At 42.2% G+C, this 26289-nt stretch overlaps 1 protein-coding gene across 1 annotated transcript in view; it reads right to left on the bottom strand.

Moving 5' to 3' along the window:
* Positions 1-26289, bottom strand: part of NR6A1 (nuclear receptor subfamily 6 group A member 1) — a 211986-nt gene that overhangs the window by 2186 nt on the left and 183511 nt on the right. The window contains exons 4-8 of the mRNA XM_061200972.1: positions 22377-22432; positions 14825-14979; positions 13236-13460; positions 11654-11908; positions 4228-4349 (exon numbers count right to left, since the gene is read on the bottom strand). Of these exons, the coding sequence (XP_061056955.1) occupies positions 4228-4349; positions 11654-11908; positions 13236-13460; positions 14825-14979; positions 22377-22432 (813 nt within the window). The remainder of the gene's footprint in view (positions 1-4227; positions 4350-11653; positions 11909-13235; positions 13461-14824; positions 14980-22376; positions 22433-26289) is intronic.

The following is a 26289-nucleotide window of genomic DNA, read 5'->3' as shown; positions in this document are numbered from 1 at the left end:
AAGCTCTGGGTAAGGGAAGAGAAATAAGATAAAGGAAAAAATTATCAAGGACAATCACTAGACTGAGCCCCCTGAGGGCTAGGCTTATCTTTCTCAACTCTGTACCCAGCTCCCAGCACAGGGCTTGGCACAAAATGGGCACCAGTGGATGTTGAACAACTAACTGAATAATCTACCTTTCCCAATTTATCCTTCACAGTATCTTTAAATTTGCTCTTTGCTGGAACCATTCAGAAATCTTCATGCTTCTACATATAATTACACATGGTCTCCTATGTGCTTCTACTCATACTATTCTACCTGGGTCACTGGTATTCTACTGGGTCACTCCAGTTTTTCTTTCTGTATATAAGTATACCTTGTTTTATTGTGCTTTGCTTTATTGCACTTCACAGATACTGCATTTTTTACAAATTGAAGGTGTGTGGCAACTCTGCACCAAGCAAGTCTATCGGCGTCATTTTTTCCAATGGCATTTGCTCATTTCGTGTCTCTTTGTCACATTTTGGTAATTCTTGCAATATTTCAAGCTTTTTCATTATTATTGGATTTGTTATGAGGATCTATGATCAGTGATCTTTGATGTTACTATTGTAATTGTTTTCGGGTGCCACAAACCGCGCCCGTATGAGAAGGTAAACTTAACTGATAAATGTTGTGCGTTCTGACTATTCCGTTAACTGGCTGTTCCACTGTCTCTCTCCCTCTCCTCGGGCCTCCCTATTCCCTGAGACACAACAATATTGTAATTAGGCCAACTAATAATCGTACAATCGCCTATAAGTGTTGAAGTGAAAGGAAAAGTCACGTATCTCTCACTTTAAATCAAAAGCTAGAAATAATTAAGCTCAGTGAAGAAGGAATGTCAAAAGCCGAGACAGGCTGAAAGCTAGGCCTCTTGTGAGTTAGCAAAGTTGCGAATGCAAAGGAAAAGTTCTTGAAGGAAACTAAGAGCACTACTCTAGTGAACACACAAATAAGAAAGCAAAACAGCCTTATTGCCGATATGGAGAAAGTTTGAGTGGTCTGTATAGAAGATCAAACCAGCCACAACATTCCCTTAAACCGAAGCCTAATCCAGAGCAAGGTCCTAACTCTCTTCAATTCTATAAAGGCTGAGAGAGGTGAGGAAGCTGCAGAAGAAAAGTCTGAAGCTAGCAGAGGTTGGTTCATGAGATTTAAGGAAAGACGCTGTCTCCATTAAAGTGTGAGGTAAAGCAGCAAGTGCTAATACGGAAGCTGCAGCAAGTTATCTAGAGATCTAGCTAAGATAATTAAAGAAGATGGCTACACTAAACAACAGATTTTCAATGCAGACAAAACAGCCCTATATTGGAAGAAGACACTATCTAGGACTTTTCATAGCTAGAGAGAAGTCAATGTCTGGCTTCAAAGCTTCAAAGGACAGGCTGACTCTCTTGTTAGGGGCTAATGCAGCTGATGACTTTAAATTGAAGCCAACGCTCATTTACCACTCCGAAAATCCTAGGGCCCTTAAGAATTACGCTAAATCTACTCTGCTTGTGTTCTATAAATGGAACAACAAAGCCTGGATGACAGCATTTCTGTTCACAACCCGGTTTACTAAATATTTCAAGCCCACTGTGCAGACCTACTGCTCAGAAAAAAAGATTCCTTTGAAAATATTACTGCTCCCTGACAAAGCACCTGGTCACCCAAGAGCTCTGATGGAGATGTACAATGAAATTAATTTTGTTTTCACGCCTGCTAACACAACATCCATTCTGCAGCCCATGCATCAAGGAGTAATTTCAACATTCAAGTCTTACTATTTAAGAAATACATTTCCTAAGGCTATAGCTGCCCATAGATAGTGATTCCTCTGAAGGATCTGGGCAAAGTAAATTGAAAACCTTCTGGAAAGGATTCACCATTCTAGATGCCATTCATGATTCACAGGAAGAGGTCAAAATATCAACATTAACAGGATTTTGGAAGAAGGTGATTCCAACCCTCATGGATGACTTTGAGGGGTTCAAGACTTCAGTGGAGGAAGTACTGCAGATGTGGTGGAAACAACAAGAGAACTAGACAGAATGAGAAGTGAAGCCTGAAAATGTGACTGAATTGATGCAATCTCATGATAAAACTTTAACAGATGAGGAGTTGCTTCTTATGGATGAGCAAAGAAAGTGGTCCCTTGAGATGGAATCTACTCCTGGTGAAGAAGCTGTGTGAAGACCGCTGAAATAACAACAAAGGATTTAGAATATTACAAAAACTTAGTTGATAAAGCAGCAGTAGGGTTTGAGAGAATTGACTCCAAATTTGGAAGAAGTTCTACTGTGGGTAAAATGTTCAAACAGCATTGCACGCTGCAGAAAGTTCGTTCATCAAAGAAAAAGTCAATTGATGTGGCAAATGTCACTGTGGTCTTATTTTAAGAAATTGCCACAGCCACCCCAACCTGCAGCAACCACCACCCTGATCAGTCAGCAGCATCAACACTGAGGCAAGGGCTTCCCTGGTGGCGCAGTGGTTGAGAATCCACCTGCCAGTGCAGGGGACACGGGTTCGAGCCCTGGTCCAGGAAGATCCCACATGTCGAAGAGCAACTGAGCCCGTGCGCCACAACTACTGAGCCTGTGTGCCACAACTACTGAGCCTGTGCTCTAGAGCCCGCAAGCCACAACTACTGAGCCTGCGTGCCACAACTACTGAAGCCCACGTGCTTAGAGCCCGTGCTCCACAACAAGAGAAGCCACCGCAATGAGAAACCTGCGCACCTCAATGAAGAGTAGCCCCCGCTCGCCGCAACTAAGAAAGCCTGCATGCAGCAACGAAGACTCAACGCAGCCAAAAATAAATTTAAAAAATAAATTAAAACAAACAAACAAAAACAACACTGAGGCAAGACCCTCCACCAGCAAAAAGATTACAACTCGCTGAAGGCTCAAGGATGGTTAGCATTTTATAGCAATATTTTTTTTTGAGGTATGTACTCTGTTTTTTAAGACATAATGCTACTGCACACTTAACAGATCACAGTATAGTATAAACATAACTTTTACAGGCACTGGGAAACCAAAAAATTCATGTGACTCCCTCTATTGCAATATTCACTTTATTGTGCTGGTCTGGAACCAAACCTGCAATATCTCCAAGGTACGCCTGTAGATGTCTCTCTCATTCTCATATATGTATATATATATTATATAGTGTGTTCATATACATATAAACACACACAATCCCCCTTTTTCGTATATAGAATATAAATATTCTATACATAAATCTTACCCAGCCTTTGAGGCCCAGCTCTCAGACTTCTGGTCCTCCAAGTAGCTGTTACTGATCTCCCCCCATTTGAGGCTCAAGCAATGTAACAAGTGCCATCAGAATGTATACTTCTGGAGGCCAGGAACCTGGGATCTAATTTATTTCAATGTCTTTAATGCTCAACACAGGGTCTGGCCTAAGGGAGGCACACAGAACACCAGATAAATACATGAAAGGTGCAGAAGCAAGAGGAAGAGGTCAGTACTGAGGGAGAAGTGGGCAAAGAGGAGGGGATCAAGAGTCTCTGGACTAGGAAACTGAATACAGGAACACAGCATTTTCAATGTCATAGGCAGCAAAACAGCCCAGCCCCACTCTGAGAGTAGAGTACTCATATGCTACTCTGGAAGAAAGGGAGCACAAATTCTCCTGCATACTCTGCTTACCAGCAGCTACCAAGCGCCACTCTGCAGGTAATACTCCATGTAAATCACACCCACCACTCTTCGAATTAAAGCCATGCTTGATATGGGTGTGTGAGTTTTGTGCACCCCGGCTCTGCCCTGAAGGGGCCGTCAGCCTGTCACAGATCCCTTATCTCAGTAGTTTCATCAGTCACTCTGCTCTTCTTCAGTCGCTGGTAAACTTGGTGCATATTTTAAATGACGCATGTACTGTCCTTGATGTCTGTGTTTAAATGCATTAAAACTGACTAAACAAAGCAAATCCTCTTCCTTCCTCTATGAGTTATAGAGGCTGTGGCATTTAGGTTTGAAGAAAAAAATCCAAACCATGCTCTGCACTATAGTGGGGCAGAATGATGATGAGGGCAGCACAGGACTTCCAAGATCGGTACCCACATGGTGTGACAGATTCTGTGTGACAGTCCTGAGGGTAAACGGGGTAGGGGTGAAACATGAAGGCAAAAGGGCAAATATTCACTGGCAAAAAAAAAAAAAAAGTCTTTTCTTCCCACGCCCAGTTACTCACCTTGATTTAGGAAGTTAATTGCTTTCATGCAAGCATACTCCTCATTGCTCACTTTTAGCTGATGGAACTTGTGATACAGGTAGATGAGCCGCTCAATCACCTCCATCCCTTCATCACTAAATCTGGGGAACAGACACCAGTGTTAATAATGGGCTCTGATTACCAGTGGAGGTAATGGAAGGGAGACAGAAGTCACCTACAGCTCCTTAAGGCAGCTAAGATAGGAAAGAGGTTGAGCTTGGGGGAAATGGAGTCCAGACATATTTGTGAAGGACAGGTGAATCCATGGTTTGTCTAGAGGCCAAGGCAGCTCATACAAGCTGCGGTTCCCAAGGTCAGTTGGGGTCAATCAAATCTAAGTTCAAATCCAGCTCCATCACATACAAGCTGTGAGACCTTGGGAAAGCCCTTTGACCTCTCTAAGCTTTGAGGACCTCCTCTGTAAAATAATGCTTGCCTGCTTGGGGTAACAAGGGTCACGGGGGTTTGGGATGTAAATGTAGAGAAGTATGACATCGTTAAGATACTGCTGTTGTTGCGATGCAGCCTCTAGTAACAATGGCAGCTACCATGGTGACTCTATGTGAGTTACTGCCACAATGAAGAAAAAGCTGCTGATTGTATTTAAGTTCACTGTTTCCAGCATGGCTGAGGTTACGCACAGTGAACATTTTTACTGGCATCCCTGACTTCAGCTAGAGAGGGAGGGAGGGAAACATAAATTGAGCCTCCATGTCATGCCAGTCTCTGTGCTGGGCACTTTATGTGCATTATCTCATTTAGTTTTCTCAGCCCTATGTGCTAGGTGAGATTATAATCAGCATCGTACAGATGAGAAACTGAAGTTCAAAGAATAGAAGGGACTGGTCCACAAGCACACAGCTAGTTGGTAGCAGAGCTAGAACCTTGAACCTGGGCTAACTCCCTAAGGCCTTGATTTTCTCAATATCTGAGGTGGCATCCATTAGCAGAGAAGACTCAACGCTGACCATGCTGCTTTTTTTCTTTTTAAATGTTTTTTCTTTCAGGAGTGTTCTTTTTTTAAATTTATTTTAATTTTATTTATTTTTGGCTGCATTGGGACTTCGTTGCTGCACGCGGGCTTTCTCTAGTTGCAGCGCACAGGCTTCTCATTGCAGTGGCTTCTCTTGTTGCGGAGCACGGGCTCTAGGAGCGCGGTCTTCAGTAGTTGTGGCACACGGGCTCAGTAGTTGTGGCTCGCGGGCTCTAGAGCGCAGGCTCAGTAGTTGTGGCGCACGGGCTTAGTTGCTCCGTGGCATGTGGGATCTTCCCAGACCAGGGCTCTAACCCATGTCCCCTGCATTGGCAGGTGGATTCTTAACCACTGTGCCACCAGGGAAGCCCCCATGCTGCTTTCTTTGGATTAGGAGTTAATTCCTTGGGGAAACACCAAGTTTTAGGCAAAGGAGCCCTAGGCTGGGGGACTAATACTCTGGGTCATAGTGGGGAATATCTTATACCAGAAATGGAGATACTCCCAAACCAAGGAGGCAAAGGCTTAGTGGGGAAATAGTTTATACAAGCTGGGGTCAGGCCCAGCAGCCACTCTTCTAGGTGTTCCAGACAGGCCTCTGATGCAGCTGAGTCAGAGAGAGATGCTTAGCCTCAGAGTTGCTTCCTGGTGACTTGTTCAGATCGGGGTACTACAGCCCCATGCTAGGCAAGAAGCCCCTATCTGGGTAGGGTCCAGAACTCCTGGGAATGTACTACTGCTGTCTGGGTCCTATTGCTTTCTGTGTTGACTCCGAAGGCTTTGCAAGGGCTTGGCTTCCTGGCCAGGCAGGACATTTTCTCTTCCCCGGGGAAAGCCTGGCTCCTGTTGGGGCCAGAGGCACCTGCACTTCTCAAGCACCAGGGGGAGCCACAGCAGCAGCTACTTGCAATCCGGAGCCCTGACCCTCTGGGCCCCAGTTTGCTAATTTGAACTACCATGTTTCTCTCTGCTCCTGGCCCAATGGCTTTTACAACTTTATTAATATGTTCTCAGATTGGCTGATAGACACACTTATATTTAATAACCACTCTAATAACCATATCTATTATTCTACCATTTGTTGAGTGTTTGCTACTTGCCAGGCACTTTGTTAAATATTTTACATACATCATTTCATTGGATACTTCCAGTAAGTCCACAAAAAAGGATATTATAATCCTCTTTGTTCACTTGTGGAAACAAAGGCTCAGAGAGCTTATTTACTGTGCCCTTATTGCATTCTTACATTTTACCCTCCTGATAATCTGTGAGAAAAGTAATATCACCTTCATGTTAGGGAAGAAGAAGCAGAAGAGATGCCTTCTCCAAAGTTCTAAGTGAATAAAACAAATTAGTGGTGGTGGGGACAAGGTTTAAACCCAAGTTTTCTCATTCCAAGTCTGTCGCTTTCTCAGCACTACACTGTCCATTCCCTGACTGTCTTGTTCTTAACTGGCAACTGGGAAAAGGCTACCACATGCTACCACAGGGGATACCTCAGGAGGTCTGTGTTCCCAGAGCAACTCAGCTCAGGGCCCAATCCAGAGTGGGTGTTGGATTCGCTGCAGTGCATAGAACTGCCCCTCCGCTGCCTCCATGATGCTGAGACCTGCAGGAAGCAGTGTGCCTGTGAGTGAAGATCACTCCTCATCACAGTACTTTGTCAGCTACTTCTGTTCTTGAGGGGGAAAAGGTCTTTATTGAAAATGCCCATCAGTATCTGTTTGGAGGGGTGGGGAAGAGATGGGATGGGGTAGGGCATAAAAAAGGAGGATGCAGCAGTGTCAGCATCTGTCTGGTGGCCAAGCAGTATAGCAAGTAAAGATAACACTCTCCCCCCTCATCAGTAACCTCTTGCCGCAAGTGCTCACTCTGGCTCTGCAGAACCTGCAGGTGTGTGGCTACCAGCCAGACCCCTAGACAGCAATGCTAAACCTATTCCCAGTTGAGTCTTGACCTGAGGGACACAAAGGAACTCCCACATGCCTGGCCTGAGTATATGACCCAGATCTGCCCTCTCTCTTGGGGAGAGCACATACCCTCTTTCCCAAGCTTCCTAGGATAGGCAACCAGCATGGACCCCTGGCAGCCAGCCCAGCAGCCCCCACTCAGTCTCCACAGCCTGACTGCAAAGATTTCCTCCACACCCCGCATCCCACCCCTTGATAAACAAATTGTTCTCTGTTCCATGGGCCTGCTTTCTCCTGCAGCCGTGCCTCCTCCACATCTGCCCACTCCACAGTTCTAACGCCCCTGTATTCCCTGTCTACAAATTATCAGCATTCAAAGCCTGAAAGTTGGACAAACACACCCATTCTTCTTCTAGGTTACCATTACACAAGCATGTTAGGACAAGGAAAACATTCCTGCCAGGATCCCCCAAACCACTGGACCATTCAGTCAGCAATTGAAGCTGACACTGTGTAAGTTATGTCCCATTAAGGGGGCTGAAAGGCCCAGTTGTCTCTTTTTCACTCATCTAAATGCACCTACTCCCAGAAGCAGTCATCAGCCACATCCTTAGAGGAACTGCCATCTCAGCACCCACATATAGACTCCAGGATGAAAAGTAAGACTGCAGCTCCAGGACACATTCCAGAAAGTCAAACTTTTGAGAAGGCTGAAAAATTTAGTAATGGTGAAGAATCTGGGCTTTAGAGCACAACAGATCTAGATGATAATCTCAACTCCATCTCTTTTAGCTTTATAGCCTTGAGTTTTCACCTCTCTGAACCTCATGCTCCTTCCTCATGTGTGGAACAGGGTTAATATTAGTACAGTCTCTTAGGGAAGTGGTGAGGACTAAACAAATAATGTTTGCAAAGCACTTAAGATGGAATTTGGCACAATAAACAGTCTATAATTGTTAGCTATTATCATTATTAACAGCAGCAGCAGCATCACTTGTGTTATCACAGCAAAAAGAAAAGACTGTGTTTCCTGAACCTTACAGCTAGGGTCTTAGCAGGGAAGCTGTGAGGCAACTTTCCAGAGATCTGGCAGAAATGGAGCTAGTGTTCACGAGATAGAAGTGCCCATTAAAGCCCATCTAGTGCAAGGCATCTTCTCCTAAGTGTGAAGGAGTCTTGATTAGGGCCAGGAGCAGTCACTGGCTGGTGCTACAATCTGCTTTAAATCAAATTCACCCGGCTCACTGTCTGATAACAGCCTGATTAAGGAAAATGGGCACCATAAATTTGATTCAATATTTGAGAAGAGAAAAGGAGGTGGTCATGTATCATCTGGGAAAAGTCCTTTCATGACAGCAGGAACTCGCTTGCACTCAACAGTTGTGAAAAAGTAAAGGCATTTTGTGGGAGTGGGAGTAACGCCGGAGTAGGCAAGGTAGGGAAGAGCTGTGGCCAATTACAGACTCCACACTCTCCACAGTCTGGGGACTGCCTTACAGTGATGAACCTGATTCCAAAGGTTCTCGTACTTCCATTTCCTCTGGCCTCCTGGGCAGTTCCACATGCATCTCAGACTCAACAGACCCCAACTCAAACACAGAGCGGCTCATCTCTCAACCTGTTCTTCCCAGGCTCCATTATCTTGGCTAAGAGAATTGGTGCCCACCTGCCTGGCAGTATCCCCAACTTTTCCACTCACTGAGGTCCCACTGACTTTACCTCCCTGTCATCTCTTAACTCTGTGCTGCCCTCTCTATTCCCATGGTCACTGCTGCCTTGTCCAAGACTTGTTTATTTTTACCTAGGCTATGGAACAGCTTCCGACACAGCCACTGTCTTCTAGCCTTGTCTATGCAATCCATCCTGAACTTTATAGCCACAGGGATCTTTCCAAAATGCAACCTAACAAGTAATTGCTCTACTTAAAAACGTCCCATGACTTAATACTATTCACACAATAATATCCGAGTTTTTTAGATTAGCATTTGAGCACCTTCATGACTTGTCTTTCCTGTACGTTTCTCTCCTGTTGTTTCTCCCCTCATTTCTCTGCCTCTCAGATATATTCTCTCTATACCCTAATCCACAGGATTGCTTTTTGGTTATCTGCACAAACCAACCACCCAGAATCTCTAACTTCTAGGACTCTGTGTTATTCTCCTGCCTGCCTCTTATTCTCTATAATCTACCTAGAAAAATGCCACTTCAAGATGCAGCTCAAATGTCTTTTCCTCTTTGGCAACCATTCCCTGATTATGCAAGTAGAGGTACTCACTCCTTAGTCTATGCTTTCACAGTCCCTCATATGCCCCTCAATCTCCACTAATATCACCCTGAACTGTAGATTCTATCTGCTTCTATTTGCCCCCCAATCCCCTAAACCAAGAATACGGGCTCTCATCTCAGATACCATGTCTGTATTATCTGTTATCCCAACACCCCTCCTCCAGGCACACACAACAGGTGCTCAATAAATGGGCATGTTGAACTAACATGTTGAAGTTTAACCTGTATTTTTCCATTGAAGGATTCCACAGTGGAATGAGAGTCCTAACAACGAATCTACTTCTTATCCTCAGAACCCACTTGCAAGCTCAGCTGCAACATGTGTTCCAGAGTTAGCACTGTTCAATACAACTTTCTGTGACGATGGAAATATATATATATATCTGCAACTGTCCAATACAGTAGCCACTAGCCACATGTGGCTCCTGAGCACTTGAAATGTGGCTACTGTAAATGAGGAACTGAATTTTTAATTTTAAGTAACTTAAATAGCCACCTGAGGCTAGCAGCTACTATACTTGATAGTGCAGCTCTAGATTCTCCTTGGTAAGGACGCCTCCTAGAAAATAAAAATTCCCTCACTAGTTCAGCTGCTACTGGTCCCTGCCTTGCTCTTGGGGCTCAAGGGATTGGAAACAGTGGGATGGGGTGTCTTTCATGAAGCTTAAAGCCACAGAGAACCCTGCAAGGCCAGTGATCCTTGCCTACCTGCAGAGGGCATGGGAAAACTCACTATTCTATAAAGAGGGGAGCCCACAGGCTGACTTTGTAGGCAGCCTCAGGCTGCACTGGTGGATTCCAGGCAAATAGGGAGGCTGGGCTCACTGGGCCAGCTCTGCAAACCCTGACAATATTAGAGCAGGCTGACTGCTATCCAAACACTCAGTCAGCCCAGAGATACAGAGCAGGAGACAGGAATTTGATGGAAACAATGAATTAGAGGCTCAAGACAAGGGGTTAGGTTATCTGCAAAATCAGATAGCTCTGTTTAAGGACAAAATGTCATCTGGGTTAAAAACTCTGTCATTTATAGATTACCATCAAGCCTGTAAGCATCATTAATAAGGAAATATTAGAAAACCAAGGGGAGAAAGTACCCAGACTCCTCCCTCCCTCAGCTGTGCAAAGGGCCCTTGAAGGTGTTAGAGCTTTGCTCCCAGCCTAAGTCTCAACTTATCTTTATGCCATGGTGATTAAGTGGCAGAGGGAGATGCACCTCAGTCCTGTGTAGAGAAGTTTGGGGGTTGGTACTCTACCCTCTCCAGCTTTCTTCGATGGAGGAACCTTTTCTTCCCTCTTTCTTGGTGCTCTGGAATCCCATGACTTCCATTATTTTAAACTGTCTAATAAAGGTGAACTATTGAAAGGACTATTAAAATGCGATTTAAACTTTATTTTTCACATGGATATATCAGTAAGTCAGAAAAGTTGTATCAAGAGATCATTTTCCTGATTTTGGGGTGTCACCATGTGCTCCAGGTCTCCAAAGTGAGTGAGTAAAAGACCTGCTCTAGGCAGGGAGGTTAGAAGGATCCTAGCTGACTGCGATGAAACTTTATGCCAGAAAACACCGAGGAGGAGAGTTTAGTATTTCAGTCCCATTCTCTTATCTCATTGCATCTGAGATACAGTGAAAGAGCCTAGACTTTCAGTTGGGCAGGCATAGGTTCAAATCCAGGCTCTGGGTTCAAATCCAAAACCCACAAGGGTAGGCCCCTCTGAACTTCAGTTTTCTCATCTATAAAATGGGCATAACAACACCTACAGTGCTGGAGGCTGTGACAGAGAAAGATAATAACATAAAATACCAAGCCCAGTGCTTGGCACACAGTAGGTACCACAATAACTCCTGAGTCTTTTTCTTGGATTGTAAACTACAGCTCAGAGCCCCCTCACCTTGTAGGAAATGTTCTTTCCAGATACATTATCTTACCTCAGTAATCCAGATGTGACCAAAATAACAGCTTAGCACTTGCTAAGCTTTGCTGCACATTATCATTTATTCCTCACAACTACCTTGTTGGGGAGGTATTGTCATTACCCCACTTTATAAATTCAGAACCTGAGGATCAGAGACTTGACCAAAGTTACAAAGCTAGTCAGCAGCAGAGGGAAGATTCAAGTCCAGCCATGTGTGGCTTTAATGCCCAGCCTTTGGAGTGTCAGGCAGCCCTGCCTTGCAGAGATGACAATGGTTTGGTTGCCTAAGACTTTCTCCCCAGCCAGCAGCTCTCACCTATGTAGTTCTTCATCAGAGGGTGAGTACTTGGCGGTGACATCAGCCAGCTCCCCGAAGATCTGCTTGCTGTAAACAGTGAGGGAGGACAGCAGGATTAATTCCTGCCACGTAGAGCTCAGGAGGCACGTGTAATCCTTGATTGAGAGCTCGCAGAAGAAAGGCAGTTTCTTGATCCAGGCAATCTGCCTAAAAAGCAGCTCATCAGCCAGGCGGCAAAGCAGGGCAAATAGCTCTGCTTGAGTCACAGCATATCTGGGGGGGGTAGGAACAGGAGAAAGTTACTTCTAGTGGCCAGAATGGTGAGGATGGGGACAAAGGGAGAGAGTACTCCTAAGGGCACAAAGGGTCTCTGGCAGTGGGCTCCTTGCCCTTGACCAAGGATCTCCAGCTCCATTCAATTCAGTTTAATGATAAAGGAACAGGACTGGGGCCAGCAGTAAGCTCAGGGCTGGAGGGGCAGATTTGACAAGAAAAGGTTGCAAAGGGGAAAGGAGGCTTAGAAATTTGTGCAATTATCAGGGAGTATGACTTTTAATGCTCCATGTGTTAGAAAAAAATTCCCAGTCACTTTTTTTTTTTTCCCCCAGTCACTTTTGCACCAGTTTTGGAAATGAGAGGTCCATTAGGGTGAACCTGGTGCCTACTCAATTCAGGGATTGGCACAAAAATGAGCCTCGGGGCGAGATGGCTGAAAGAGAATAGAACAGGTTCAGAAGCTTTTCTTGCTCTCATTGCACCCCCTGGTGGTGCAAATTCAGGAAACTAAGCTACTGCGGGATGGAAGGAGCAGGGCATTTCTCATCTCTGGGCTGAAGGAGATAGGGTCCCAGTTTTCTTTCTCTCAAGGCCCCTGTCATGACTCTTCCCCACACCCCCACATCAGATTTATAAAGGTTTTGGTGGTGGCCTTCTTGTAGGCAGACATTTGAATTTCCTCTTCTGAAATTGGAAACTAGCTTAAGAAATCTCAGGACACCTTTTGGGGCGGAGGGGGTGGTCTAAGCTTAATAACACTCAAACAGCCTATGCTCCAGGCTAAATGAATAATGAGTACAGCAATGGGTGGGCTGACCTATTATCTACTCAGGCAGAGCTGACAGGATTGAAAGAGTATTCCTTCCACCCACTCAGGCCTGCACACAGAGCACTAGGCTACTGATGAGTATGTTGACTAGGGATACAGACAGGCCACAACCAGTTAGTGCCTTGAGTGCCCTGTTAAGAAGCCTAAACTTGATGTATGACTATTCCCAGAATTACAGCTCATCTCTGGCACAGAGCACTCAGACCCATTCCAGAGTCTGGCGTACCTCGGCCCAACCAGAAACAAAAGCCCTTTAATCCCAACTCCATAGGGATTGATAAATAGCCCCCACTCTATGAGAAAAGATGCTCAAGAGAAAAATGAGGGACCACTAACTTCAACGATAAGCAAAGATTTGTCCTCTGATGCTCGAGTCATTGCTTATTATCCCCCAACTCATTCCAAAGCCTGGGGTACAGCAGCCAGGGATGAAGATGGGTGTGGGGTAGGGACCACTTTGAAGCTACAGGGCTAAACAGACCAAGGCTTACTCACCCATCTTCAATCAACATGGGCGTGCCCAATGGCTCCAGGTCCTCGGCTGACACCAGCTGATGAATCAGACTATATGACTGGGGATCCAGGCTGCGAGCTTGTGGGGGCAGAAGTGGAGAGTGGGCAGAATAGCTAAAAAGGTGCGGTATATATTGATAGTGTGGAGGCACAGACATCCCCATGTATTGATCCCTGAATGCCATGAATCCATTTAGTTCCACAGACCTACTGGAGAGAAAAGTCTCATGTCAAGCAGAAACATCGCAGGTCTACCGCCTATTCAAAGGAAGTGAGCTAGGAGGTGGCTCAGGTGTTCTTTGGCCATGCACTCTGTCTTCATTAAGCTAAGGACATAATCAATGGTTACATGCATGTCTCCCTTACTAGATGGGGTCTCTGTGCAAATGTGCATTATGTGTGGCTCACCTTTGGACACCCAGAACTTGGCAGAGCTGTACTGAAAAACACTGGTTAAATGACCTCTCTGTATAGGTGCCACATTTGGAGAGTTTCATAGAATATTCATAGACTATGATGACAAAGGTGAGTGTTTATATTTTATACTGCTAGGACAACTAAGTCAGAAACAGGCTAAGTGCCTTGCCAGGCCACAAAACAAATCCAGCACCTAGCAAAGAACCTGGCATGTGGCAACAACTCCCTAAACATTCAAAGGAAGGAACAAACTAAGGAACAAACGAATGAATAAAAGTTATAATGAAATATCAAGAGAAAGGAATATTCTTATCTTCCCCACCTTTCTTGGAGAAATCTAACAGTCAACTAGTTTTACCTAGATGACCCTTCCTGTAACAGGGGCTGGCAAACTATGGCCCATGGCCTGTTTTGGTAAATGAAGTTTTATTAGAACACAGCCACACTCATTCATTTACATATTGTCTCTGGCTGCTTTCGCACTACAATGGCAGAACTGAGTAGTTGAGACCTAGACTGTGTGGACTGCAAAGCCTAAAATATTTACTATCTGGCCTTTATAAAAAATATTTCTCAACCCCTGTCCTAAAATAAAGATTTCTGGAGAAAGAAAATCTTCCTTGGTAGCTGATGGCTATATTTCAAACCTAACAACTAACTTAAGGTATCATTCTAGAACCAAGAGTCTTCAAACTGGTATTTCATGACACCAGCAAATCTGACTAACTTGAGAAGTTTTCACTGTTTCCTAAAATTTATAATGTGAAAATCTTCACTCTCGCTGAGGCAGAGAAATGATAACTTAATTCGATATTGTCAATGTGGTTTTTTTTTAAATGATAAAGTAAGTGAGAGAAAAGAGCTACAATTAAAATGTTATTCTGTTAGGTGAAGAATGTATGGGCACGGATAGTGGCTATAGCACTTTATCAATCTGCAGAAGAGACTGCTGACATTTTCAAGGTCTTTAGCTAAAAAATGGGCTGTAAAAATGCTGCTTTGCATCATCGTCACCCCAACCCCAAAAGACTGAGGAAGCAAGAGTACAATGGCTGAGACAGACTGGCAGGAATACCCAGCCCAGCTCAGAGGTTGCTTGTGGGTCCATTCTTTGGGTGATCCCTAGATGATGCTGGGTTTGCCTTGAAGCTCACCTGGAGGACAGTGTGGAGCCTGGTGAGGGCTGGTTGCTCTCTGAAGCCCTGTTCCCAGGGGAACTGTGGTCGCTGTCACCATGGTTGCTCCAGTGACTGGCCTCTTCCTCAAATTCCTGCCCAGACATAATCCTTTCGATCTCTTCCTCTGATATCTTTGACAAGGAATTGATATATGTTAGACTGGGTGTTCCTTCTTTAGGACTGAGACCTTATTTAAACTTCATGGGGATTCTTAGAACTCTTTAGAGAGAAAGCCAAATTCCCTCCCCTCCACCCACATACTCCAGGTCTCTCTTTCACTAATCTTAGGACAAGCTTGGTTGCCTGCCTGCCAGCACTATAGCTCACCATGGCATTCCTTTTGTCCATTTACCCTCCTCCCAGCCACAAAGCCTCTAGGTTCCTCAACACTCCTCTTTGTCCTTAGTCTATTCTTTCCTGCTGCTGAAACACCACTCTTCAATAACAAACCCCTACTTGCCATTTAAGACCCAATTCAAATGTCACCTTCTTTTTGAATCCTTCTATTACTAAGTGCAGACAGAATTTTAGGTCCTTCTTCTATCCACTCATAATTCTGTATATTCTGAGACAGGCAGAATACCATAACGGTTAAGAGTTTGAATTTTACAGTCAAATCACCTTTGTTTTAATCCAGGTTCTGCCACTTTCTAGTCGTACAATCTTGGGCAAGTCATACAACTATTTAAACCTAAGTTCCTTCACCTGTATAGTGGAGAGAATAATAGTATCTATCACATAGGACTGTTTTGAGGATTAAATTAGTTAATATATTATCACATGTTTAGAAAAGGGCCTAGCACATAACAACTATTATGGAAGGCTGACAATGATATCTTGATTATCATTGTTATTTTTATAGCACTTATGGTAATGTATCATAAAAATATCCTCTATAAGACCTTAGGCTATGACAGGATCTAGAAAAAAGCAGTACTCAAATAAATGCATGTTGGATAAATGAATAAATGTCCACTTACTAAGTACTGACTATATACCTTCACATGAGATTTCTTAGTAAGAAAGACATTTCTAAGCCTACTGAATAAAAGAAGAAACTGTAGCTCAGACAAGCAAATTGACTTGCCCATGTCTGAGCAGGAGTTTGAGGAAGAGGCCAAAGTAGCCAAGTATTCAGTCCAGTGCTCTAGCTACTATGCCATATAGGGAGTGGACACACACTTCTTCTCTAAAGTGTTTAATCCAGAGTTGAGGCCAAGCTGGCTAAAGTCAGCACACAAAATGAGAGTGAGTGCTAAGGAAAAAGAGCCAGATGAATTTTTGTTTCTTGTTCCTATGGAAAGCCTGTGAGGACATTTTCTCCCAAGTCTGTCTGACACAAACCTACATATTTCTTTGCCTGTGAGGGAACCTTGAGCTGCTCCAATCATAGATATAAATAGGCATTTAGAACTGGAAGTTAGCCAACACAGAGGACTTTGAGGGAAAACGAGAAATGTTTAACTGGTGCTCAAGTTGAGTGATTGGTTTTAAATAGTTTGGATTGCATATTGAATTAGAGGATTTGTCTTTTTTTATTCAGTCACATGTAGCAAAAAAAACCCCAAATCTTTTCTCTTAGAGGTCCTTAGAACACTGAAATTATTGTTTACATTTTATAAGACACATGAAGACAAATGGTGCCATCAAATTACAAGCCATCTACTGAGGCCCTGAATGTGCAGCCTCAGTGATGGTGGTGAGAGCAAAACCAGAACGTCGAGGTCATGAAAGTACTTGAGCTTGGCAAAAAGGGCCAGTTATGGTAAAATCAAGCTTATTCCAGCTGGAAGTCAAAGTTGGACTATACTTGTCTTTCCCTGAGGGTCTCATGGGACACTAAGCAATCATTAATGCATTGAACAGGGGATGGAACTTGTTGGGAGTGCTTGAATCTGGGTGTAAATCTCATCTGTCATTTCCTAGCTGGGTACGTACTGTTGAGCAAGTCACTCAAGTTCTCTGAGCCTTAGCTCCCTCATTGGTAAAATGGAGATAATACCACTTCCCTCATAGCTCATGATTCCCTCACTGGGTGCTGGAGCAAAGAAGCATACAGGTTTGAGTCAGATAGACTTGGGAGGTTAATCTAAGATAAAGTTATTAAGTACAGGTGCACAACAGGTGCTCAATAAATGGAAATTCTATCACTTCTTATTTTTAATTACAATTAAACACAGTTAAGAACTTGGAGATAACAGCTCTTTCTTCCTAACACACCACCTAGAAACAGTAAAAGACTAAAAGGAAAATTATATGCCCAGTATCAAAAACCCAAAAGCAATGACAGATGAAACAGGTTTTTCTGAGCATCAGTCTCCTGAATTCTGGAGAGAACATAGAGTCTGGAGATGTAAATGACTGAGGATCCCTTGGCATGGTGAGAGAGCCACAGAGGGTACTCAAAAAACATTAGGTAATAGTGAGGAAGGTTTTTCATTGAGGAAATGCTTAAGAATTCTTCCCAATGGATAAACTTTCTATTGTATCTAAATGTAAAAAGAATAAATACAAATAAGGCCATATATGAAAAGCCCATAGCTAACATCATACTCAGTGGTGAAAAACGGAAAGCTTTTCCTCTAAGATCAGGATCAAGACAAGGATGCCCACTCTTACCACATCTATTCAAGATAGTACTACAAGTCCTCGCCAGAGCAATAGGCAAGAAAAAGAAACAAAAGGCATCTAAATCAAAAAGGAAGAAGTAAAACTATCTCTGTTCACAGAAGACATATGATCTTATATGTAGATAACTTAAAGATGTCACCAAAAAACTATTAGAACTAATATAAGAATTCAGCAAAGCTGCAGGATACAAAGTCAACATAGAAAATCAGTTGCATTTTTATATACTAATAGTGAATTATCTGAAGAGAAAATTAAGAAAACAATCTAATTTACAATAGTATCAAAAAGAATAAAATACTTAGGAAAAACTTAACTAAGGAGGTGAAAGGCTTGTACACTGCTGAAAGAAATTAAAGACATAAATAAATGGAAAGACATTCTGTGTTCATAGATTAAAAGACTTAATATTGTTAAAAAGTCCATACTATCCAAAGTATCTGTTCTACAGATTCAATGTAATCCCTATCAAAATTCCAATGGCATTTTTTTTGCTGAAAAAAACAATCCTAAAATTCATATGAAACCACAAAGAACCCCAAATAGCCAAAACAATCCTGAGAAAGAACAACAAAACTAGAGGCCTTGCACTTCCTGATTTCAAAATATATTACAAAGCTAAAGTAATCAATACAGTAAAGTACCGGCACAAGGACAGACATACAGAGCCCCCAAATAAACCCAGACATATGGTCAAAAGATCTTTGACCAAAGATGACCACACAATGGGAAAAGGAGAGTATCTTCAACAAGTGGTGTTGGAAAAATCGGATATCCATATGCAAAAGAATAAAATTAGAGTTTTACCTTATGCCATATGCAAAAAGCAACTCAGTGGATTAAAGACTTAAACATAAGACCCAAAACAGTACAACTCCTAAAAGAAAACATAGAGAAAAAGCTTCTTGACATTGGCCTTGGCAATGATTTCTTTTTCTTTTTTTAATTGAAGTATAGTTGATTTACAATATTGTGTTAGTTTCAGGTGTATAGCAGAGTGATTCAGTATTTTTACAGATTCTATTCCATTACAGGTTATTACAAGATCATGGGTATAATTCCCTGTGCTATACAGTATTATCCTGTTGCTTATCTATTTTATATATAGTAGTTTGTATCTGTTAATCCCATACCCCTAATTTGTCAATGACTTCTTGAATATGACATCAAAGCAAAAATAGAAATATAGGATTACATCAAACTAAAAGACTTCTGCAAAGCAAAGGAAACAATCGACAAAGCAAACAGGCAACTTCCAGAAAATTTTGGCAAACTATATATCTGATAAAGGGTTAATATTCAAAATATATAAGGAATTCCTACAACTCAATACTCAATTAACTAATTAATCAGCCTGCTTAAAAAAAGCAAATACTAGGGACTTCCCTGGTGGCGCAGTGGTTAAGAATCTGCCTGCCAATGCAGGGGACACAGGTTCGAGCCCTGGTCCAGGAAGATCCCACATGCCGCGGAGCAACTAAGCCCATGCGCCACAACTACTGAGACTGCGCTCTAGAGTCTGTGAGCCACAACTACTGAGCCCACGTGCCACAACTACTGAAGTCCGCGCACCTAGAGCCTGTGCTCTGCTACAAGAGAAGCCACCGCAATGAGGAGCCTGCGCACCACAATGAAGAGTAGCCCCCGTTCGCCGCAACTAGAGAAAGCCCGTGTGCAGCAACGAAAACCCAACACAGCCAAAAATAAATAAATTAATTTTTTTAAAAAGTAGCAAATACTTGAATAGACATTTCTCCAAAGAAGACATACAAATACCCAACAGGCATGTGAAAAGATGCTCAACGTCACTAATCATCAGGGAAATGGAAATCAAAGCCATAATGAGATATTACCTCATGCCTATCACGATGGCCAGTATCAAACAAACAAGCAAGCAAGCAAGCAAGCAGACAAACATACAAAAAACTCCAGAAAATAAGAAGTGCTGGAGAGGATGGGGAAAGCTGGAACCCTGTGCACTTGGGTGGGAATATATCAATAAAATGGTGTGGCGACTATGGAAAACAGTATGGAGGTTTCTCAAAAACTTAAAAACAGAATTATCATATGACGCAGTAATCCCACTCAGGGTATTTATCCAAAAAAGTTGAAATCAGGATCTTGAAGAGATATCTGCACTCTCATGTTCACTGCAGCCAAGGCCATGTTCACTTTAGCCAAGAGGCAGAAACAACCTAAATGTCCATCGATGGATGAATAGATAAACAAAATGTGCTATATTCTATTTACAACAGCCAGGAAATGGAAGCAACCTAAAATAAATGTCCATCAACACAGGAATGGATAAAGAAGGTGTGGTACATACTACTCATGGAATATTACTTGGCCATAAAAAAGGAATGAAATAATGCCATTTGCAGCAACATGGATGGACCTAGAGATGGTCATACTGAGTGAAGTAAGTCAAAGAAAATATCGTATGATATCACTTATATGTGGAATCTTAAAAAATGGTACAAATGAACTTATTTACAAAACAGAAATAAAGTCACAGATGTAGAAAACAAACTTATGGTTACCGGGGGGAATGGGGGGGGGATAAATTGGGAGATTAGAATTGAGATATAGACACTACTATATATAAAATAGACAACTAAAAAGGACCTACTCTACAGCACTGGGAACTCTACTCAATACTCTGTAATGACCTATATGGGGAAAGAATCTAAAAAAGGGTGGATATATGTATATGTAAAACTGATTCACTTTGCTGTACAGCAGAAACTAACACAACATCATAAAGTCAACTATACTCCAATAAAAATTAAAAACAAAAAACACAAAGCAAAAACAAACAAAAAACAAAAAATGTGCTATATATATACAGTGAAATATTACTCAGCCTTAAAAAAGAAGGAATCCTGTCATATGCTGCAACATGGATGAACCTTGAGGACATTATGCTAAGCAAAATAAAGCAGTCACAGAAGGACAAGTCCTGCATGATTCCACTTATATGAGGTATCAAAAGTTGTCAAACTCTTAGAAGCGGAAAGTAGAATGGTGGTTGCCAGGGACTGGGGGGAGGACGAAATGAGGAGTTGCTGTTTAATAGGTATAAAGTTTCAGTGATAAGATTAAGAAGTTCTAGAGATCTGCTGTACGGAATGTGCATATAGTTGACACTACTGTCCTGTACACTTAACAATTTGTTAAGGAGGTGTATTTCCTGTTACATGTTTTTTACCACACAAAAAAGAGCAGCTATGAATTGGAGACCGAAATAAATTTGCAAGAGACACATATGACTTGAATAAATGAATAAAAATGTTTGATTTAAAAAAGAGAATGAATGCAGCACACACCCACACCTGACTGCATATGTGTACCAAGCTCATGTGACAGAAAACCCTCCCATACAGCATCAGTGTATGTCTAAAACCAACTCTGAATTCCTATCTTTTTCTCATTCCCTCACATTCAATTGGATAAATCCTATCAATTTTACCTATGAAACATTTCTTGAATCTATTCCCTCTCTTCAATCTGCACTATCACTGTCCTACTTGAAACCACACTGTCTATATCTCTCGCCTGGACTTCCGTAAAGCCCTTTTAACTGCTTTTTCTCTGCCACCAGTTTTACTGACCCTTACCCAGCTCCTCATAAACAATTCACATTGCTAGAATGATCTTTCCAAAACGCAAATTTGACCATATCCCTCTTTCTACTTAAAACCTTTTAGTAGTTGCCTCTTGGTCTACCCCCATAATCCTTGAATCATGGTCCCTGCCCACTAGGGTACTGAAGGATTCACTTCATGGGTCGTAAGCAGATCCAATTCTCTATCATGATGAAGTTCTTCTGCTGGCCAAGTAAGAACAAGCGATGCAGGCTGGCCCCACAAAAGCTTTACTGAAGGAGCTATAATCAAAGTTGGTTGAAGGACACTTTTTAGAGAACTGATTCCAAACTCAAGGAATCTGCCTTATCTCCTGTCACTTCACAACATGTGCCCAGTGCTCTAGCCTGAGTGAATGAACTCCTTGCCATTCCTTGAAGATTCCTTTTAGTCTATTCTGTCTAGCAGGAATAAAAGATGTTTGGGTTTCCACCCCTTCTCAACATAGCTAATTCTTCCTTTTCCTTGAAGACTCAGTTCAAACTTTATCTTCTCCAGGAAGCCTTTCCTGAGTGTCTTCAGTCCTCAACCATGGCTCTGGTCCAAACAGAAAAGAAGCGCCTTCTTTCTGTACTCCCTGGGCAACCTCTGTTATCACTCACTGGATTATGATGTCCGTTTACATATCTGTCTTTCCCACTACACTGAGTTTACAGTACAGGGGGCCTGGTACAGAGTAAGTAATACTGAGTAAATGTTTGTGGGACTGAATGGGTATTACCTTCCCTACTTTACAAACAGGCAATCAATGAACTTTCTGCTGAAATATCTTTAGCGACACTGAACAGCAAAGTAGTCTTGCTGATTTCTGCCAGACTAAGTAACTACAACCTTAAGTGACTGACATAAAAAGTCCTCTGGGAAATTCCATGGTGGTCCAGTGGTTAGGACTCCGTGCTCTCACTGCGGAGGGCCTGGGTTCAATTCCTGGTCAGGGAACTAAGATCCCATAAGCCGCGTGGCACGGCCAAAAAAAAAAAAGTCCTCTGGATGCTTTAGAACCAGAATTGGATTCATCTTCTGTAAAAATCCTTAGGAAGAGTTGAGGCATCACAAGTGGAGCTTTAACCATTATCTTATACATTTAAGATTTTCAAAGCACTTTCATATCCAGGCTCTAAAAGCAGTTTTACAGGAATGAAAGTAAAGATGGCTCCCCCTAGCAGCAGATAAGAGGATCAAGGTGAGCAGCTACAGGAGCATCTGGAGGCCTGAGCTTTCAGGGTAGATCACAAAGAGTAAGACCTAGAACTCACCTGGACTGGCCCAATGCTCTTATTCCGGCCTCCAGGCATGCCATCTTCTCTGATTGCTGGAAGGAAACATAAGTTAAGACAGTAAGAAGCATGCCCACAGAAGTCTAGGCACAAAAAGAGAACTTATTTGGCCAAAAGCATAAGGTAGTAATTGGTGAAGCTAAGAATAAAACACCGATCTTTCTGGACCCAAAGCACATATTCTTTCCATCATTCCAGGCTAGCTCATAGGCAGCAGATACTTTTGGGCCCCCAAGGCACTGGATACACACTACACACACTGTATACATTCAATATGCTCAACAAAGATGACAGCATTAATAGTCCTACAGTTACAAATATCCCACCAAGATGATGCATTTGAAGGCCTTGATAAATTCAAGGGGGCGGGGCGGGGGGGAGATAAAAAGAATACTCCCATTTTTAAATAAAATATTTTTTATTTCCAGTCTAGGTTTGAGACTAATTTGCAGGATGAGGAAAACAGGTTTTTTGTTTTTTTGTTTTTTAATTACTCAGAATTTTGACCTCATTGGCTCTTTTCTACAAAGGCAGTCAGTAGAGTTCCCTTGCAGTTGATTTCCCACTCATGTAATTCAACAAAAAGAAGCTATTTAGCATTTCCTAACTATAAAAAGCAGACTTTAAATAGTACCAGCCTCATTAAGAATAACAACTACTAACACTATTACCATCATTGTTTACAGAGCACTTAATACAGGGGCACAGACAAGGAACCCCTGATTTGCAATTATAGAAGGGCTCTGGTGTCTGGCAAAGCTTTCTGGAAAATATAACTTCTGAACTGAGTCTTAAAGGATAAATATGATTTATGCAGGCAGGAAAAGGGTGCTCCAGGTTGAGTGGACAGTATACAGAAAAGCTACAAGTTGAAAGTAAGCATGGAGTGTTCTTTCTGGGAATTTCCAAGTGGTTCAGTCTGGCTGGAGCGTGTGTGTGTGTGTGTGTGTGTGTGTGTGTGTGTGTGTGTGTGTGTGTGTGTGTGTGTGAGAGAGAGAGAGAGAGAGAGAGAGAGAGAGAGAGAGAGAGAGAGAGAGAGAGAGAGAGAGAGAGAGGAGAGACGGAGAGACGGAGAGACGGAGAGACGGAGAGAAGAGTAGCAAGAGATAAGACTGAAGAGGCCAACTGGGGCCAGATCATAGAGAGCCTTGGATGCCAGGCTAAGAGTATGGACTTTAGCAGAGGAGCCTGAGGATAAGATGGAATGCAGGGGAGGATGTGGTCATGTTGGCATATTTGAAAAATCTTTGTGATGGCAACTGTGGAAGGTGGCTTAGAGAGGGTAACATTAACAGAGAAGTAATGGCATCATGTGAGAGCAAGCTTTGCTATAATACACCTGGCTCCAAAAAAAATTAACACGAACAATCTGTAAAGTCCTTAGGGCAGGGCTGGTTGCCTCAAAAGCTAAGGGCTCCAAGTCTTAATAGTTACCTGTGGTAACTGAAAGGCTGACAGGAAGTTCATTTTCTTTAAAGCAGCCATTATTAGTCTTAGACGATTACACACTCAGAATTAGTCAAGCTTGAGTCTAAATCCAGTTTCTGCCAGGTCTGTGTAATTACAGACAAGTTTTTTTCATCTCTCTGAACTTCAGTTTACTTAAGAATAAAGAGGGCTATTGGAACCTGTCTTATGGGGTATTGTGATGATAATATATAATTTAGCTAAAGCACCAAGCAAAGGGCCTGGCATATGAAGTAGGAGGTAACAGTCTGCTTTACAAGGCTGCTGTGAATTTGGGTCAAGAAACATAGACAGCTAGATATATATTATCTAGATGCATGCTGGTTGTTGTCTAGAAGCTCTCTTTCAACCTTATTTCAAGTTCTAAACATCCTTAAAATTCCTCCTCTGCTGTTCCAGGGTCAATGACAGTCTTCAGATACTCATATTTCCAATACTGATATCTCACACATCTTTGCTTCAGCTCACAGGTACAGAACAAAGATCTATCACTGGCAGATAGAACACTGAATATTTCTCACTTGGTACTTCACTCTCAGTGTCTTGGAGGGTGAGGAAGGAACTCAACTTGCTTTCCTTTTTGTTTAAAGGGCCACAAATCTTAAAGATTTATATCTTGCCAATTTCACCTTCTGATATTTAAAAGCTCGTGTTGTCCCTCAACCCCACCTGGAGTAAGAAACTCCTATACGTGTTAGATAGTATCATGGGTAAAATTAACCCATGAGGGAAGTATTAGTATTATCACTCCCACTGAACAGATGACTCTAATGCTCAGAAAAATGAAGTATTTTGCTTAGGGTGATAGAAACTAAATATCAGAATCAGACTATCAGATTAAGACCAACCTTCTTTCCACCACTACAATTTCCCGAAGTGTGTGTGCATCCTATTGGAGAAACATAATTTTAGGTGGTGCATAAACTCTTAATTGTACATTTATCCTAATGTGCATTAAAAATACTGATTTTCCATTCACTGAGGTGATAAAAATTCCGTTTGAAAATTAACTTTGATTTTTTCAAAAAGATAATTTAAAGAAGAACATAAACAACTGGTTTAATCAGAGATGGTAACATCTGTTAAGACGGCATGATACTGCCTGAGGTGTGGGCAGCAATACCACATGTCACAGTGCCTCTGTTAAGAACCTGGATCATATTTTAAAACTTATATTCAGATACATGAGACTGCATTTGATCCTCGCAACAACCTTAAAAAGTATATACATTATTATTATCCTATGCAGTTTAGACACGAGGAAACGAAAGCTCAAAGAGGACAAGGGACTTGCTCAAGGTTATTCAGCGAAGAACTGACAGAGCTGGGATTTCAATTTAGGTCTTCTGATTCTAAAGTTGTGCTTGTTCCTCGATGCTACACTGAGCTAAGAGCCAGTTTTTCAGCAGGGCTGAGAGTCTTCTGGTAGTAAAGTTATTAAAACAAAACAACAGAACAAAGGGCTTCTGGGTATAGGATCACAGGAACGGTTCTGTCGCACCTCTCGTCTAAGCCTAAGAGAATGGCACCAGCTATGGTTCTTCTATCTACTCAGAAGAAGCACAAATACTTTTTCTGCTCTAGAACTCATGTACCTACTATTCCTCACTTGCTTAGGCCTGGGTAGCCAACCAAACCCAGAAACCAGAAAGGTAGAAAGACACAAGGCTAACTACATCAAAGCGCTGTTCAAAATCCACTGGTGCTTCCCTGTGGTCTATGGGCTAATTAAATACAAGCTCCCTAGAGCTTGGCATTCAAGATCCTCTGTGATCTGGTTCTTATGGGACTCTCCATCTTCATCTTTAGCCACAAATGTTACACTGTACCTACAGAGAACTATTTGTTAGTTCTTGAACATGTCATGCTGTTTTACAACACAGTTTTGCCTCTGCAAGTGTTGCTGCCTCTATTGAGAAAGAAACTTCACAGTGGAAAAATCTGACACCACCACATTACCCAAGTGACACCACCTTAACTAAGTGACTCAAGTTAAAATGACCAATAATGGGACAAACTTACACCATGCGCTCTTGATAGGATGCACTAAAAGGACACAACATTGCTTTTGTGGCATTCTTGCCAAAACTGCATAACCGCAACCTAACTGTGAGGAAAGTGACAAACCCAAATTGAGGGACAGTCTACAAAATAAATGATTTCTTTTCGTAAAAATTGACAATGTTATTAAAGACAAGAAAAGAATGAGGAACCACTTCAGATTAAAAGAGATTAAAGAGACCTAAGAACTAAATATAATGTGTGATTTTGGATTGGTTCCTAGATTAGAAAATAGAAATTGCTACAAAGGACATTGGGATAACAAGTGAAATTTAAATACGGTCTGCAATTAGTTAATAGTATTATGTCATGTTAAATTTCCTGATTTTGATAATAGTGCTGTGGTTATGTTAGAAGGAAAGGG

This window comes from Eubalaena glacialis, chromosome 9 (genome assembly GCF_028564815.1).
Source record: "Eubalaena glacialis isolate mEubGla1 chromosome 9, mEubGla1.1.hap2.+ XY, whole genome shotgun sequence".
In the NCBI taxonomy this organism is placed as follows: Eukaryota; Metazoa; Chordata; class Mammalia; order Artiodactyla; family Balaenidae; genus Eubalaena; species Eubalaena glacialis.
The sequence above is the reverse complement of the archived record's forward strand: the minus strand, read 5'-3'. Positions and strand labels throughout refer to the sequence as shown.